The sequence below is a fragment of the Trifolium pratense genome, linkage group LG4 (genome assembly GCF_020283565.1).
Source record: "Trifolium pratense cultivar HEN17-A07 linkage group LG4, ARS_RC_1.1, whole genome shotgun sequence".
NCBI classification, from domain to species: Eukaryota; Viridiplantae; Streptophyta; class Magnoliopsida; order Fabales; family Fabaceae; genus Trifolium; species Trifolium pratense.
Window position 1 is genome coordinate 39,728,233 of NC_060062.1, and position 15,535 is coordinate 39,743,767.

The 15,535-nt window shown below is 30.8% G+C and overlaps 1 protein-coding gene across 3 annotated transcripts; it reads right to left on the reverse strand.

Moving 5' to 3' along the window:
• Positions 1-8,102: 8,102 nt before the first annotated feature.
• Positions 8,103-13,889, reverse strand: LOC123921345 (homeobox-DDT domain protein RLT2). 3 transcript variants are annotated; one of them, XM_045973838.1, is made up of 8 exons: positions 13,452-13,889; positions 12,594-12,701; positions 11,839-12,504; positions 10,289-10,368; positions 9,568-10,101; positions 9,350-9,433; positions 9,136-9,224; positions 8,103-8,505 (listed from the first exon to the last, which is right to left on the reverse strand). In XM_045973838.1, the coding sequence occupies exons 1-8, from the start codon at positions 13,456-13,458 to the stop codon at positions 8,436-8,438; spliced, it is 1,638 nt and encodes a 545-aa protein (XP_045829794.1). In that variant the 5' UTR covers positions 13,459-13,889; the 3' UTR covers positions 8,103-8,435. The 3 variants fall into 3 exon arrangements, with proteins under 3 accessions (XP_045829794.1, XP_045829795.1, XP_045829796.1); XM_045973839.1 differs by lacking the exon at positions 8,103-8,505 and adding an exon at positions 8,566-8,882 and having other exon boundaries at positions 13,452-13,808; XM_045973840.1 differs by lacking the exon at positions 8,103-8,505 and adding an exon at positions 8,567-8,877 and having other exon boundaries at positions 13,452-13,808.
• Positions 13,890-15,535: the final 1,646 nt, after the last annotated feature.

Consider the following 15,535-nt stretch of genomic DNA (forward strand, 5'->3'; position numbering starts at 1 on the left):
CAAATAATGATATTACTAATACTCATTTGGAAGCTGGCTCATGAATCTTACTAATGGAGTGAGATCTCATGGCTCATGTATTACAATTTTTTTACAAATTTGCTATTATAACTATTTAAAAAAAATATATCGTGAAAGATGGAATATTTGTTTTCTCAAAAGGGTGGTTTTGGAAGGGTATTTTTGCTTTGGAGGATAATGGCATTGCAGAAAATGTCGGAATCGCTTTTTTCTGGTTGGCTGGTGGTGCAAAAAGAAGAATAAGGCCATGCCTTCTATTTCCACTTTTTATTTGCTCGTGCTCATAATTTTTAGATAACAAATTTAAATAAAAAGTAAAATGTTAGTACTTATTTTAGAATAAATAAGAGCTTAAATTTGACTTTGGGATTGCTTGTTCAACTAGGTAATAAAATGTGCACATTCTAGCTAGAATTCTTTTTGGAGTGGATGGCATGATAGAGTCATAGAGACTAATACTATGCTTGTTTTGGTTTGTAGAATAGAATCTGATTCAATGCATGTTCAATATGAAGTAGGAGCAATCTTTCTACTAGTATTTTATATATTAAAAAAAAAAAATAGATCAATAAAAGTCAATATATGGTTCAAATTATGATCAAATTCATCAACATTTATTAACTTAACTTTTTCATACATGAACTTAAATTTTTCTTACATATAGGATTAGAGGAAGTAATAATTAATTTGTATTTTTATTATTTTCGGTACAGATAATTTAGTGTGTGTTTGACAATGGGATTTTACATCGTCAACTCATGGTGAAATAACATTCTAATAGGAAATTTAAAAGCTACAAAGTGTAAATGGATGGACATGCATTTGCAAGGTTCTAGAGTATTTGATCCGATTTTTCTCTTAAATTCTTTGAGATTTCCAAACAAGTGGTATTAGAGTCGTGATTCGACTTGGTGGGGGAGCAAGAGTGAATCCTAATATTGGATCAATTAAAAGATGTGAGAACTCACATTTAGTGGAAGATTGTTGGATTTTTATGTGTGAGTCTGATGTTGTAAGCTTGTTCGCAGATTCATCCTTCTTAGTTTTTAGCGAATTTAAATATGTAATAATTTCGATTGATGTACTCTACCGATTTGAATGAATGAATATTATTATTTTTTCGTCAAAAAAAAAATGTGACTCATTAACTAAATACCTTAAGATTTTGGTAAGAAATGTGGTATCTCATTCTCTTATGGTCTAGAAGCATTTGACTTGATGTTTCTCTAAAGCTCCCTAAACTCCCCAGCAATTTCAATTCTAAAAAAAATAGTAGAACATGAAATTTATTTATTAAACAAAAATTATATTTCTAGAGTTCTTCTTGTCTTGGTGGCCTTACCTAGGGCTGACCTTGTGAATGATCAAATATAATATTCATAACCAGACATGTACAATACATATTAGTTTTTTACATTTTTTCTTTTCTTTACTACTTGTTAAATATTTAAAAATACATATGAAAAGAAATAAATAAACATAAATTAAAAATTGAGGTGGGGTTGGGGGGGGTGCTTACTCAATTAATTAATTAATCAATTTACTATAGATTGCTTTCACACTTGTTGGATAAGGTTCATATATCTCCAGGTATAAAATTCCAAATAAGCTACTATACAAACAAGTGTACCAAAATTAAAATGTTGTAGCAAATAATGGGGACATGCAAAATCAACTATTGCTAAGTAACTTATCAAATTAATCCATGAATATGCATATGCATGTGCACTATGGTTGAAATTCACAAACAACCATGATGCCATTACCAATTATACTTTGTCTTTCCAACCCTTGTTAGTGATTGAGACCAGCATCAATGTGATACACTTTTTACAAAAGTTGAACATAGCCACAATTCATATAATTTATGGTCCCCATTTTTCTCTAGTGGTCCTAATTTTCATAGACTTTCTAACTTCTCTAGTCCCACATTTATACTGTAATTTGGGGTGATGTACCTATCAAAAAGACTCAAATCCAAAACTCACTTACCACATGATGAAAAGGCTTTGCTCTAATTAAAACCACCCCTCACAATTCATAACAGTGATGTTGCTTTCATATCATGTGGTATGTGTGTGTATGTGTTGGAATTAAATCAAATTTTGGTTTAAATATTCTTTTTATCCTTACAAGTATATCATTTTTTTTTATCCTTACTAGTTGTATTTTTTTTCCTTTTTTGAACAAGGGAAAAAATAAGTTTGTAGTACCTTATATATCTTTTTTACTCTTGTCTTGAACAAGTCAAACTAGTTTATGATTTGTGATTTGTATGGAGTTTCTATATTCCTCAGGTAGTATCAGTTTAATCCGATTCGGGTTCAGTTTTGGCATCAAGTAGTTCCGACCTCCTCCCGATCATAGTTGCGGTGGATCGAACTGTGATCCTCCCTACCAAGTTGTAATCTCTTCTTTATTGGGTTAAGCCTTTTGAATTAAAAATAGTATCAATTATTACAAGGTGAATACTCTGATACACATCTTATTTGAATATATAGTGTTCAATATAGAAAAATTAATAAACAATATTTGTGAACCTATCAGAATTTTTCACCTCAACGGATGTACTAATACATGTTCAAATAAAATGTGTACCGATGAATTCGCCTTATAATAGAAGGTACTCCCTATTAGCTTATTTTTTGAATGAATCAACTTTTATTTTACATGCATGTAACTTGTTTTTATTGGTCGATGCATAAAATAATAATTAATCAAGTAATAAGTCTGGACGTTATACTATGCAATCTGAAAGATGGGGTAATGTATAGAGATATATATATTGAAGCAACTTTTTTGTTTAAATATTGATAAAATAAAATGAGATAACTAACAATTATTTTGAGAAGTAAAGACCAAAACCTTTATAAAGTTCATTTGTCAATTTTAACCAATATGGGAGAAAGAAGCTATCATTCACCCAATGTTTGCCAGAGTGATCATCTTTAAGCATGACTCGTGTGAGGAATTATTCTTTCACTCCATTATGCATGCGTGGCTAGTTGTGGTCCTTACAATTATTAAAAAGATCTATATCTTTTGGTGTAATTTCATATTTATGTTAATGTTTTCTTCTCTTACCAAAACATGTTAATGTTAATAACAAAATATTCAAAAATTATGAAAAATATGATACTCTTCAAGTAAAATATATCATTATGTTTGATAGAAGATGAAATGTTAATTAGAGGTGATGTATTTTTTGAAATACTAATGAAAACAATTATTAACATTTTTATTATTTTCAAAAACATGCACACAATTGTGTTGGAACTATTGAAGAATTAACTAACACAAACCTTGTATTTTTTTACCCTTGGATGTGGAAATATATCCATCAAATTTATTCGGGGACGATTCAAGGGCAAGACAACCTAAGTAAGGACTTTAGGCCTTCAAAAAAGAAAAGAAAAAATACTAAGGAAAAAAGTATCTCACAAATCATTAGTCCACTAGACCTAGGAAAAAAGTCTCGAAAAAAAACATAAAGATCTCGAAAAAAAATTATAAAAATGAAACAATAATTTGTAACTTATCAATTCAAGCAACCATAACCTATAACCTTTAAATCCTTTAAATCACTGCATATTGGAACTAAAATTAATAAAATCTTATCTTACATCAACAAAAATAAAATGTATTGGCTTTATTTTTTATTGAAAAAGAAATGTTAAATAAAATATATTATGATAATATAATAAAAGATTTTGTTTCGAAAAATAAATATAAATTATTTTTTATAAAATATTTCTTAAAACAAAAAAACTTCATTTTAGAGTTTACTTTAAATCTCGTTTGTTTAATGTTATAATTGACCCTGTATTTATTTGTCAATTAATTCAATTAGTTTGATGAAAAGAACATGTACGTACTACATAAAAAGCACCGATCCATTATTCAAATAATTCATAGCCAACTGCTCAATATTGTGCAAAGATTTAGTTGTTGATGGAAAGAAAATCTAAAAGGTAAGAACCAACTCATGCAATGAAATATCATACATCACAAGGTTTGAATTTTTTACATAACAATTGGCAACATTTAGTCTTCGTTCTTTTTCATTTTTATACATATAAAAATTAGGTACGTTGGATCTATGATGCTTACTAGGGTTAGAGAAAGACTAAAGACTCAAATAATGTTCACATATATGTTATATAAAAATGCTAACACGTATCTTTAGCGCATTGTTTAAAAAATTAAAAAGAGATAAATTTTATATAAAAAATTATATATTTACTACTTTGATAAATATTTAAATTGTATTTCTAAGACAAACTTTTATTCTTTATATTCTTCACGCTTAAAGTCGGTAGTATATAAACTAAGGATATTCGTAAGTCTCCATTCTATCAAAGACATTTGTTAACCAAAAATATCACTCACGGTAAATTTAATAACTATGCAGATACAATTTGGATAAACTTTCCAGTGGTGTTCAATTTCGTCACAGTAGAAACATAAAAAAATTGGTTCATAAACAAAAGTGACAATTACCATCAGAAATTCGCACATATATAGTAGAAACATAATATTATGATAAGATTGTAAAATATAATTAGATGAATGTGATGTTTACATTGTTCATGTATAATTATTAATCTCATCAATCAATTGAATTGCATGAAAAATATGATCTAGATTACATTAATATTCAAAGAAGCAAATTGAGGGGAGATTGCAAGATGCACCAACCACATCACCATCATATATGTGGAACCACGCAACCTTCTTGGTTGAGAAGTTCTTTTGATGTCCTACTATTTTCTCAAATATTATTTGCTACTTAAATAGTAGACGGCGGTTTTTCGTAAAAAAATTTATTTTTTACTTATTCATTACATAAGTAGCGAATGAGTAAAAACATGATGCGCGAGAAACTCGTAAGCCGATAAAAGAAACTCTCTTCTTGATTTGGGATGGACCATTTTCTTCCTGATGGATCAACCCAACTAAAATATGCAAGGACCTACTTGATATTCAACAGCTGTTTTTTGTTTCTCTTTCGAATCTATGATATCGATGGTTGAGATTGCTACCTATAGGCTATACCCACTCAATTACTTTCCACAATCCATTCTTTTATTTTAATGGTATGTTATGAAGAGTTTTAAAGGAAATGAATACTAAAATCCTTTAAAATTCAACTTCTAAATAAACTCTAAGATAGAGAGCAGTCAAGAGGTGTAGATACCATTTCAATATTTAGCCTCTTTTCCCAATATCTTGATTCAAATTCCAACCCAAATGATTGTATCTTGGTTGACCAATTCATTTTCAACATGCTTAAGCTTGTCATCAAACTGCCATATCAAATCTTTAAGATCACTCACTTCATTTTTGTAATGATCTAACTTGAAAAATATTCTCACTTTATCAACATGAGGACAAATCCATTGCACACCAATGTCGGATTGTAACTCCTGCTCAATTGAAACCAAAGCTATATTCATCTGGTCAACACTCTCCTCAACTACTATTTAGTGATTGAACTAAAAGTCTTGATGAACTCCATCAGTTTTGATATGCTAAGAGAATTGGATATGCAAAAACCATCCAAATTTGGGTGATTTTCAACATCAAAAAGTGAAACTTTCTTTGAGATCCTCCCAAAATTGTCAGAATCTAGTTTTTACGTCAACTCGTTTTGGCTAAGTGAAATCGAAACGTAAATTTAACTAGTAAACTCATAGAGTTTGCTTCATATTAAAATAAAATATATTTTAACATGTTTAACTTTAAACGTAATTTGAGATTAATAATTTTATTTTAAATTTAGAAATTTAAGTGTTATGAATATTAATTAAAGAAAATATGACAATTAATATATTTTTAATTTTAAATATTAAATAATTCATATTTAATTGATTTTCTCCCATTCACATTAGTTAAATATGGCTATAGTCATGCATTTCAATGACAAATAACACAACAACTATATGCTGATCAATATATCTTGTAAAGAAATAATATTGTTTTCATTTTTTTTCACTTATTAAATATGACTTTTTAAATCATGCAGTGAGATTAAATATTATATATGATTGAAATATCATAGATTTTTAACCCCTATTATTTTATTTTATTTTTACGAAACCCCTTTTATATTATATTATGTATCTTTTTTTGACAATATTTATCAAATAATTTATTATATTTAAATATCCACAAATCTTAGCTCAACTGGCAGAAATATCGAAATTGCTAGGTCGGACGACATTTTGTCTATCTACATGAAAAAAACTTAATATATTTAAATAATCACATAAAAATTTTCAATATTATATTATTTTATCAAAATAACTCACTTATTTTCATCTATTATTTTTGTATTTTGTTTTTTGCACACATGTATAAAAATATGAGACATTGTTGGGAACACACGAGTAGAGCTGTAAAAAGGGCCTTAAGGGGCCGGCCCTTTAAGGGGCGGACCCACTTATTTCTGATTATTAATTTTATTTAAATTTTAAACAATTTTTCTAGTGTCGTGAACTTATTCTCTTTTTCTTCAATCAGCACTGTCCACGATCGGCACCCTAAAAAAACTGTGTTTAAAATTTAAATAAAATTAATAATCAGGAATAAGTGGGTCCGCCCCTTAAAGGGCTGACCCCTTAAGGCCCTTTTTACAGCTCTACACACGAGTACTAAAAATCATTATCTTTCTAATTCTTAATGTACTTCCTCTATTCCTCCGTTCTCTTTTATAAGAAAAAATTCTCTTATTATGGCCATCGAATAATTCATATACTTGGTCTATAATATAGATCAGATAATCAATTATTCAACCATGAATTTTTGCTTATAAAAAAAGAACAGGGAGTATAGTTATAAAAAATAATCACAATTGTAAATAATTGTTACTTCTATAATTATTAACATATACTATTTTTAAAAATTAAGTGTATCTCTAGTTATGATATTGTATTTATTATTAATATGATAAAATTGAACTTTTAAATTGACTAAAAAAATTAAATTTTTGAATCATTAAGTGAAAACATGCGAGTTTAAGTGATTTTGTTGATTTTATAGGAAGTTAAATCGTGTAAAATCGTTTTAACTTCCGATTTTACTCAAAATAATTTTAACTCCGATTTAACACGAAATTCATACCTAAAAATGTAGAATCTAAATAGTTTACGATTTAAAATGTGATTTTAACAACTTTGAATTCTCTCTTAGTGAACCCACAATGTGACCAAAAGACTCTCTAGAGCTAATGAGCTCAACTTGAAAAATTGCGGATCCAATAGAAAAAAGTGTATTTTGAAAGTAAATTTGTTCCTATAAATCTAGGAATGATCACTAGTTTGAAGAAGAATCTCTTGAAAACACGAGAATTTTTTTTGAATATTACTGCTCATTTGGCGAATGAATTGCCTCAATGACAACTCTTTCTATGACTATGCCCAGACAAAACATTGCTATCTTCAATACATCGGCAATTTTTTTTTTTTTTTTTGCATCTAGTTCTTCAATTTGTAACAATCGATATTATTATTGTTATCAATATTAGAATTATATTTTTCTTCTCACTTTCTAGAGTTTTCTATTGTGAAATGATTCGATTAACAAACATTCGTAGAGAACAGAGTAAAAACAATATACAAATATATAAAAATAAAATAGAATAAAATAAATTTTGCATTCAAAATGAACTAGAATAAAAACGAAGTCATATTTTCAAACCAAACAAAACTTTAATGTTTCATTCACACTAAAATCTCATTATCAAGTCGGTAAAACTAATTATTCTAGTCATATAGAAGAAATAACTCAATTGATAGTGTTGATATTATTAGGCTAGACATTTTCAACTGAATTCACATCTGGGATCTCGCAGTTGTGTGTGAATTTCAGTAGTGTTTACCACTTCGTCTACAAACCCAAAACAAAACTAACTATTCTAGCCCGATTGACAATGCTGATATTGTTATGTTGAACACCTTCACTAAGGTTCGAACTCAGAACCTTGCAGTTATGGTGTGAATTTTCGATTGTGGTTACCACTTCATCTAAAACCAAAAACAACTAATTATTCTAAATTAATTAAGCCATAAAGTAGAAGCAGCTAACTCTTCCAAACATGGATAAAATTGGATCAAATTAGAATGCCAAACAATTCTTTTAATTAAACTACAATACAAATAATGTGTATATGTGAATACCTACCACAAAAAGCTCCAGAAAATGCCAATATAAAAAAATTAAAAGACCTAGGAGGGGGTAGGAGTTCTACACCATTTTTTTCCAAAGGCAATAGGTGAGCACAACAAACAAATGGAGTCATGTAACTAACTTTGCTGCTAAAAACAAGTGCTTCCAATGTTATTGCCTTAACTAGTAAATTGCATGTGTCTTTTTTAGACTGTACACACTTCTCAACATCTCTATCAACAAAACAATCAATCCAATGAAGAACTGGTATCCGCAGTTTCATCCTCGCTAAAGCTAGACGGCATCTCTGCAGCAGATCTACATTATCGCCATGTATAACGTTGTTAGAAAGAAGGGCAACATACCGTAAAAACTTTGATAAAAACAAAAAACAAAAAAGATAAAACTGTAAAGTTGGTGAGCATTTGAGGATGCGTTTGTCAAACACGATTTTGAATAAAATTACAGTAATTCGTGTTTTGATGTAAGCTTAATGTAAATGCTATTTTTTATCACTTGTAGTGAAGACCGAGGTTTAAAGGAAAAATTGCGACAAATCCCTTGTAGGGGCATACATTTATACAAAGGTGCGCTTCTAGTGGGACTCGGATGCCTGTGTTGCAAGTGAAGCTTGTCGTCCACATGGAGCTCAATTTACCAACTAAGCAGCACGTTGGGCTTGAAAATCATCTTTTCTTCATTAAAGAGGAAAAAAATGTGGGTTTCAAGAATGGATTAGCTTATTTTGCACTCTATGAAAGCATTTTAATTATATGCTTTTCTGAACACAAGCACACAGCAATTATACAGACATAGACATGCAAACTAATCTATAGGAAAATTATCGATCAAATTGACACTGCAAAAAGCAAGAAAAACAAGAATCGACATGCAAAAAATTCTATGAGGACCTAGGTAAACATGTTACAAACAGATATAAATGCTCACCTCTGATTTTTCCTTGGTTCTATCTCAGCAACAGGCAATTGTTTCATAATGTATGGCTGAAATGAATTGGGTTTAAGTCGTTTTGTAACCTATAAACATAGCAAAGCGAAACGTCATATATGCGTGCATCGAAAGAGGGAAGTGAGGCCAATAGAAAATAAAAAATAATCACATTCTAGAGAGACAGATAAGTGTGCACATGTTGAAAACTCACCATAGTTTCATTTGAAAGCATCCCTGCTCCGCTTGCGTCACGATATTGCTTCTTTGCCTTCTTGTCCCCCTTAAACATCTCTTCCTGCACATATGCAACAAAATATCTTGATAAAAAAATATGCAACAAAATATTACCGTATTTGAAACCATCTTAAACAGAATAAACTGAGAATTATAAATAGAACACAAAGTGAAACAGAAAATATATTAATGAACCTTAGCCATTCTAGAAGATAGTCCTCTTTCTTCAGTATCCACAGAACCTCGAGAATTACGGATTGAATTTGAAGGCTTGGACTTTACATGTTCACTCCTTTGCGCATTCTTTGGATTGATTTTATCATAGTCATGTTGCAGAAAGTCTGCAGGAACACTCCTTTGCACATTCTTTGGCTTGATGTTATCATAGTCAAAGTCTGCATGTTTAACTGCAAGGTTTTCTTCATAGTGATCACTATGGTTAGAAGCAGAATCAGATCTCATCCCCTCAACACCGCGCTTGATGTCCTTCCTATGATTCTTAGCGATATTATAAGCAGCTTCCCCGGTAGAGTCTTCATACAAATCCAATGAAGAGTTCCTTCCAGGAAAACGAGCCGCATTACTCTGAAAAGCTTGTCTGTGTTTTGTACCATGGAAAGCTTTCTTATCTTGTTTATCATGAACGTCAGAATCATGCAAGGAACCAAAGTCGTCTCCTTCCATATGATTATCTTGGGAACTATGTTTAGTATAATACGAATCATATCTCTGCATGTATACAAGTAAAAGAGAGTGAGAAAGCAGGGATAATGGCGTCACAGTAACACAGTTGCTACATACATTTATAAACAGGATAGCGCAACATACAAATATCAACAATTGACATAATTTACATAGCCGTGTTCAATTACTAGGCTCGTCAAAATACAAGAATGCATTATAAAGGACCACTTACAGAGCTAAGACCAGGCCGCCTTTTTACTGTGGAGATTTCTGGAGAATTCAGAAGGGCAGGATCAGCAATACTGTATGGTTCTGACATAGCATTCATAAGATTACAAAGGTAAGAATCTCAAAGTAGTTTTAAAACATACTAAATGCAGTTAAAAATGAGATATTGAAAGCGAAAATAAATTGGAACCATTGCACCTTAGATAAGAAAGGTGAAATAATTCTAGAAAAGCATGGAAAGAGCAAAAATAAATTATCTTGACCTAAACAAGCAAAACAGCACACTGCACAAAGATTATCATGCCAAATGCCAATACCCTGTGCCTTAACCCTTATGTTAAGATCTAACGTCAAATGGGCATATGGACAAAGTACTCCTTATAGACTTGAGCAAGCACCGCCCCTTCAGCTAGCTTTTTGGGTTGAGTTGAGCCCAAATTCTAATATAGTTGTTGAGAGACTCTCACATTGACTAGAGTTATGGCCTATATAGTGCTTATAAAGCTTGGGAAATCTGTATCTTATAAGACAATTTTGTAAGGGTCAAGTTAGATCCAACTCAAATTTTAAAAATAGCTTGGCCAATATATGACATTGGACCACTTGTAGATGTCCACTACTGTAAATTTCACGCTCCAGCCTTGAACCTATATTCTAATTCTAATACATTACAGACACGACATCTATCTTTACGAATAAGCTATCCAATATTAAGGAAACTAATTAAAGCCACAAACCCTCAAAATATGGACTAGATATAACAAATTCTGCATGCAATTATAAGAGGAATAATATTGGTCGAACAACATAAATGAATGGTCAAGGTTAGATTTAGGTAAAAACAATCTTGACTATTTGTGCAAGGTATTGGTGGTATGGTCAAAGATTAAGTCCTCTCATTTTCTCACTATATATACATCAGTGATCTATAAGCCTTTCCAAATCAAGCATTTCCAAATCAAGCACATACTAATTCATTGGTCACATACAAAAATAATTGAGCAACATGAAGGAACCAACTACTCCTTATAGTTTTGAAAAGTTAAATTCTTGAAATAACTTGGTCCTGACACTAAACTAAATCCTCATATCCAAAGCTACAAATCATAAAATTGTTGGCTTATAAGTTATGATATAAGGCTTACATACTAGATCATATGTGAAAAGCAGCGATCTTTTCACAAGTATTATTTATGATCAAGATCTAGCCTCATAAAATGAATTGCCATTGACCTTGTTAGTATTAATACAAAGAAAGCATTGGTCCAAATTCCTAAAAAGCACCTCTATCATCCCAATGCACAGCACATAGACATGATGCAGGTTAGTTGGAATGCATTTATTTGCCATTCTAGAAATAACTTACCCCACAGCAGACCAAACAGAAAATAATGTCAAATCTAACTATTTTACAATGTGGTCAATACAAAATATTCCGTTGCCCTAATAAGTCAGCTATGTTGTTCCAAGTTTCAACCCTAAACATTTTAGTTTCACACAACTAATAGAATGAGACTTGGAAAAAATGAGAAAATAGATTACACAACAGCTTACCATGAACTGGATCTTCAGTTTGGCATTCGAATGCCCCTGGAGGAAGGGGGTCAAATTCTACACCAAGTAGTGGACCATCTTCCCGATAGTTCCTTCCTAATTGCTTCTTAACAGCGGTTATAGCAGCATGCTCTATCTCACCCTTCACTTTCAAATATCCCGATGGTTTATATCCCATGTTAACTGTACCCTTGGGATTTAAGGGCGGAAGAGCTTTACTATGTGCTAGATATCTAGATGGCTCGGTCTCATATGGATCTTGGCCTTGAGGATACAACCGATCTTGCAAAAAAGAGCTACTCTCAGATGATGTATCGTCCATTCCACTAACATTTTCAGAAAAATGGTTCCTACGTCCATAGGTCATATCTGCAACCGACAAATCACGATTGTAGAGGTCATGGCTCTCAACCTCTTTAGGATCCAGATACTTATAATCACCATGCTTACTGCTTCCACATGAATCTTGCCCGAGTCCACTGCCACGATCCTGGATGACACCACTTGAACGATCTTGTCGTCCATTAGCAGCAGCATTTGCTTCTTCTTTCAACAATCTTTTATCTTTTAATCTTCGGTGGCAAAACCATCCAGATACTTGCTTTTCTGTCAAATCTAACTCCTCAGCAATCGCTAATTTCAATTCCTCTGTCGGATATTTGTGCTCTGTAAACAAAGACAAAACAATAATTCCACAAAAATCATCACTTTGGATAAGATATATAAACGCCAATATGACAAAAATGTATCCCTACCAGTATAAAATTTCTCCAAGCCCTTAAGCTGTGCAGGTGTTTTGAGCTTTCTTTTCGGATTTTTCTCCCCAGAGGCTTTATTTTCTTCTGGTTGCAACTCACCTGATTCTAAACACCAACCGAAAATCAGGAAGTTTAGCTCATGCATTAGAATGAAAAGAATAATTGCAGAGTACAATAAGATATACAATCACGAAACATCTTATGCGAAATCAACAACTCAAATGGATCCAATATGTAATCTCATACAGGACTATTTGTTGAACAAGGATGTAACCTTGGTATTGAAGTGAAGTTACTCATGGAAAATTTTCATAAGAACCAAAAAGCTTATTTCATTACATATTAAATCAGAAAACTAGTTTTGACCAAATAATTACAAGAAAAAATTTTGCTATAAATTTTTTTAAAAAAAATGATTTAAAGAGATAATACATAATATTGAAGCTACTTCAACAATATAGATCCTTAAGTACTACCCTTTATCCCACACAGAAATCAGATCCAAAAAAAGATCCAATCCAATCCAAATAGGGTTTTCACGAGAAAAATGTATGAAAAACAACATACCCTAATTTTAATTATGATCAAAATTAACCAAACCCCTTTTACACTCTTAACTTTGACTCAATTTCCCACAACAAAAAGACTCAAAATAAAACACCTTTATGCCAAACCCACCATTGCAACAACATACCCAGTAATGTAAACAACCCCTATTGTATAAAATAGGGTTTGCAACTGCAATAACCTAACAATTGATTCAATTTCAATCTATCAAAAATTAACCAAAATCAACCACCAAATCAAAAACCCAAATCGAAAATAACAAAAAAATTGAAGATTAAAACACAATACCTTCCATTGATATGAAGAATTCCGATCCTGGGTTGAGATTTTAGGGACAAAAAGATGAGATTTTTTTCAGTTACTTCTGAAAAAAGCGATACCCATTTACGCAAAAATGAAAAAGAGAATGTAACGTAAAAGATAGAAGGAAATAAAAGAGTGTTTGGGTTTTCAATTTTGACCCTTGAATTGGGTTAAGAATAGAGAAAAAAAGCTTGTGATGAAGGTGGAAAGACAAAAAACGTAGAAGAAAGAAAGAACAATAACAATAACAATTTGTTGTGTGTTTTTGTTTTGCTTGTTCCAATCAATTAACTTTTGTTTGCAATCGTCAGAAAATATAAAAATTATTAATTCACCATGATGATGATGAATGATGATGATAATAAAATGAAAATATATAATTTTCTTTCTTTAGTTATACGTCATATTTTTTCAGTTTTTTATAATAAATGGAATAAAATGTTTATATTTTGATTTTGATGTTTTTTTTTTTTTTTTACTAAAAATAAAGGATATTTATTCATTCAAACTGATAGAGTACATCGATGTAATACAAATTCAAATTTGCTAAAAACAAAAAGGATGAATCTGCAAACAAACTCACAGCATCCATGTTAATAGCATAAAACGGCAAATTACATAAGCCTACATATATGACTATATTGAAGTGTCTGGAATGTCCATGCCCCCAGATCTGCAGCGTTGATGACACAAAAGTCGACATTGGATAGATTTGTACTTGACCGGATCTAATCATTCAACCTGAAACAAATGAACACCGCACAAAGACGGGGAAACAAGATATACCGCACAGAGACGGCACAACAGAATACACCGCACAAGGACGGGATAACAAATAACACAACCAAACAAATATGTGAAAAATCACACTTATTTAATAACGAGAAAGAAAAAACAATTTGGAGGGGTGATTTTAGGTCAAGATTTGACCTGAAATCACCCCTCTTTGATAAACTAAGAAGAAGAAAAAATGTGACGGCTAGGGTTTGATTTTGATGTTAGATTCAAAGTGTTTGATCAAATTTTGTTCAAGTTGAATTGTTAAGTATATAAAGTTTGATTTCCTTTTATTTGTTTTGGTGACCAATATTAAGTTTATTTCTTTTATCTATCAGTATTTTTTTTTTTTTTTAGAAAATTGTTGAACTCACGTATAATTATGAAATCTTGTGGAGACATTCAATTTATTATAAAATTTACATCTTTATGATAAGGTTTAAAATTTTAAAATAAAAATAAAAGAATCAAGAAATTTTACTCGATCGTTAATGAGTTTCACTAAATGGTGGATCATTCGAAATAATTCGTGTTCACACGATGAATATTGTATTGAAATCATATTGAGAGGTGAATCCAATAAAACAAACGCCAATCTTAAAAGAAACAAAGTAATATGTGGCCAAAGGAGACAAAACAAGTGCTTACGCAACTACAATTAGGTTTTTGGGTGCCACCGATGATAGATAGTGCAATGCAATCTCAAGATGGTGCGGAGGAGCTCGGCGCACCACCACATCTTTTGGCTTTACGTCATGTAAGATTGGGTTTAGGTTTAGAGGTGGAGGGTTGTGTTGTGGATTCGGAGTATAGATGGCAGAGGTGTCGTAATCAGAAAAAGATCTTATTCTTGCAAAGTAAATGGTTAAAATAAATTATGGTAAAAAAATATGATTATTAAACAAAAATATACGATGAAAAGGATATAAAATTAAATAAATAAATTTAATTTTTACATTTCGGTGTCAAATAAAATCTTTATAATTATGATATTACTATTTATTTATTTTGAATTATGTATAAGTATAACTATTGTTATTTAAAATTTAAAAAAAAACACTGTTTACGAACATAAAATGCTATTCTTAAGTGTGTTATAAGGAATGTGAATAATATTTGTTGGGAAAAAAAAACTTAAAATACACAATGCAACTATTTAATTTATTTAAGGAAAATGTTAAATAGTGCACCTGGTCAGGTGCACTAGTTAAGCATACCAATGCATTGAATGTGTAAAAAGTTATTTTTATCAATATTAACTTTATGTTTTATTTCTATTTTTGGTATGCTTA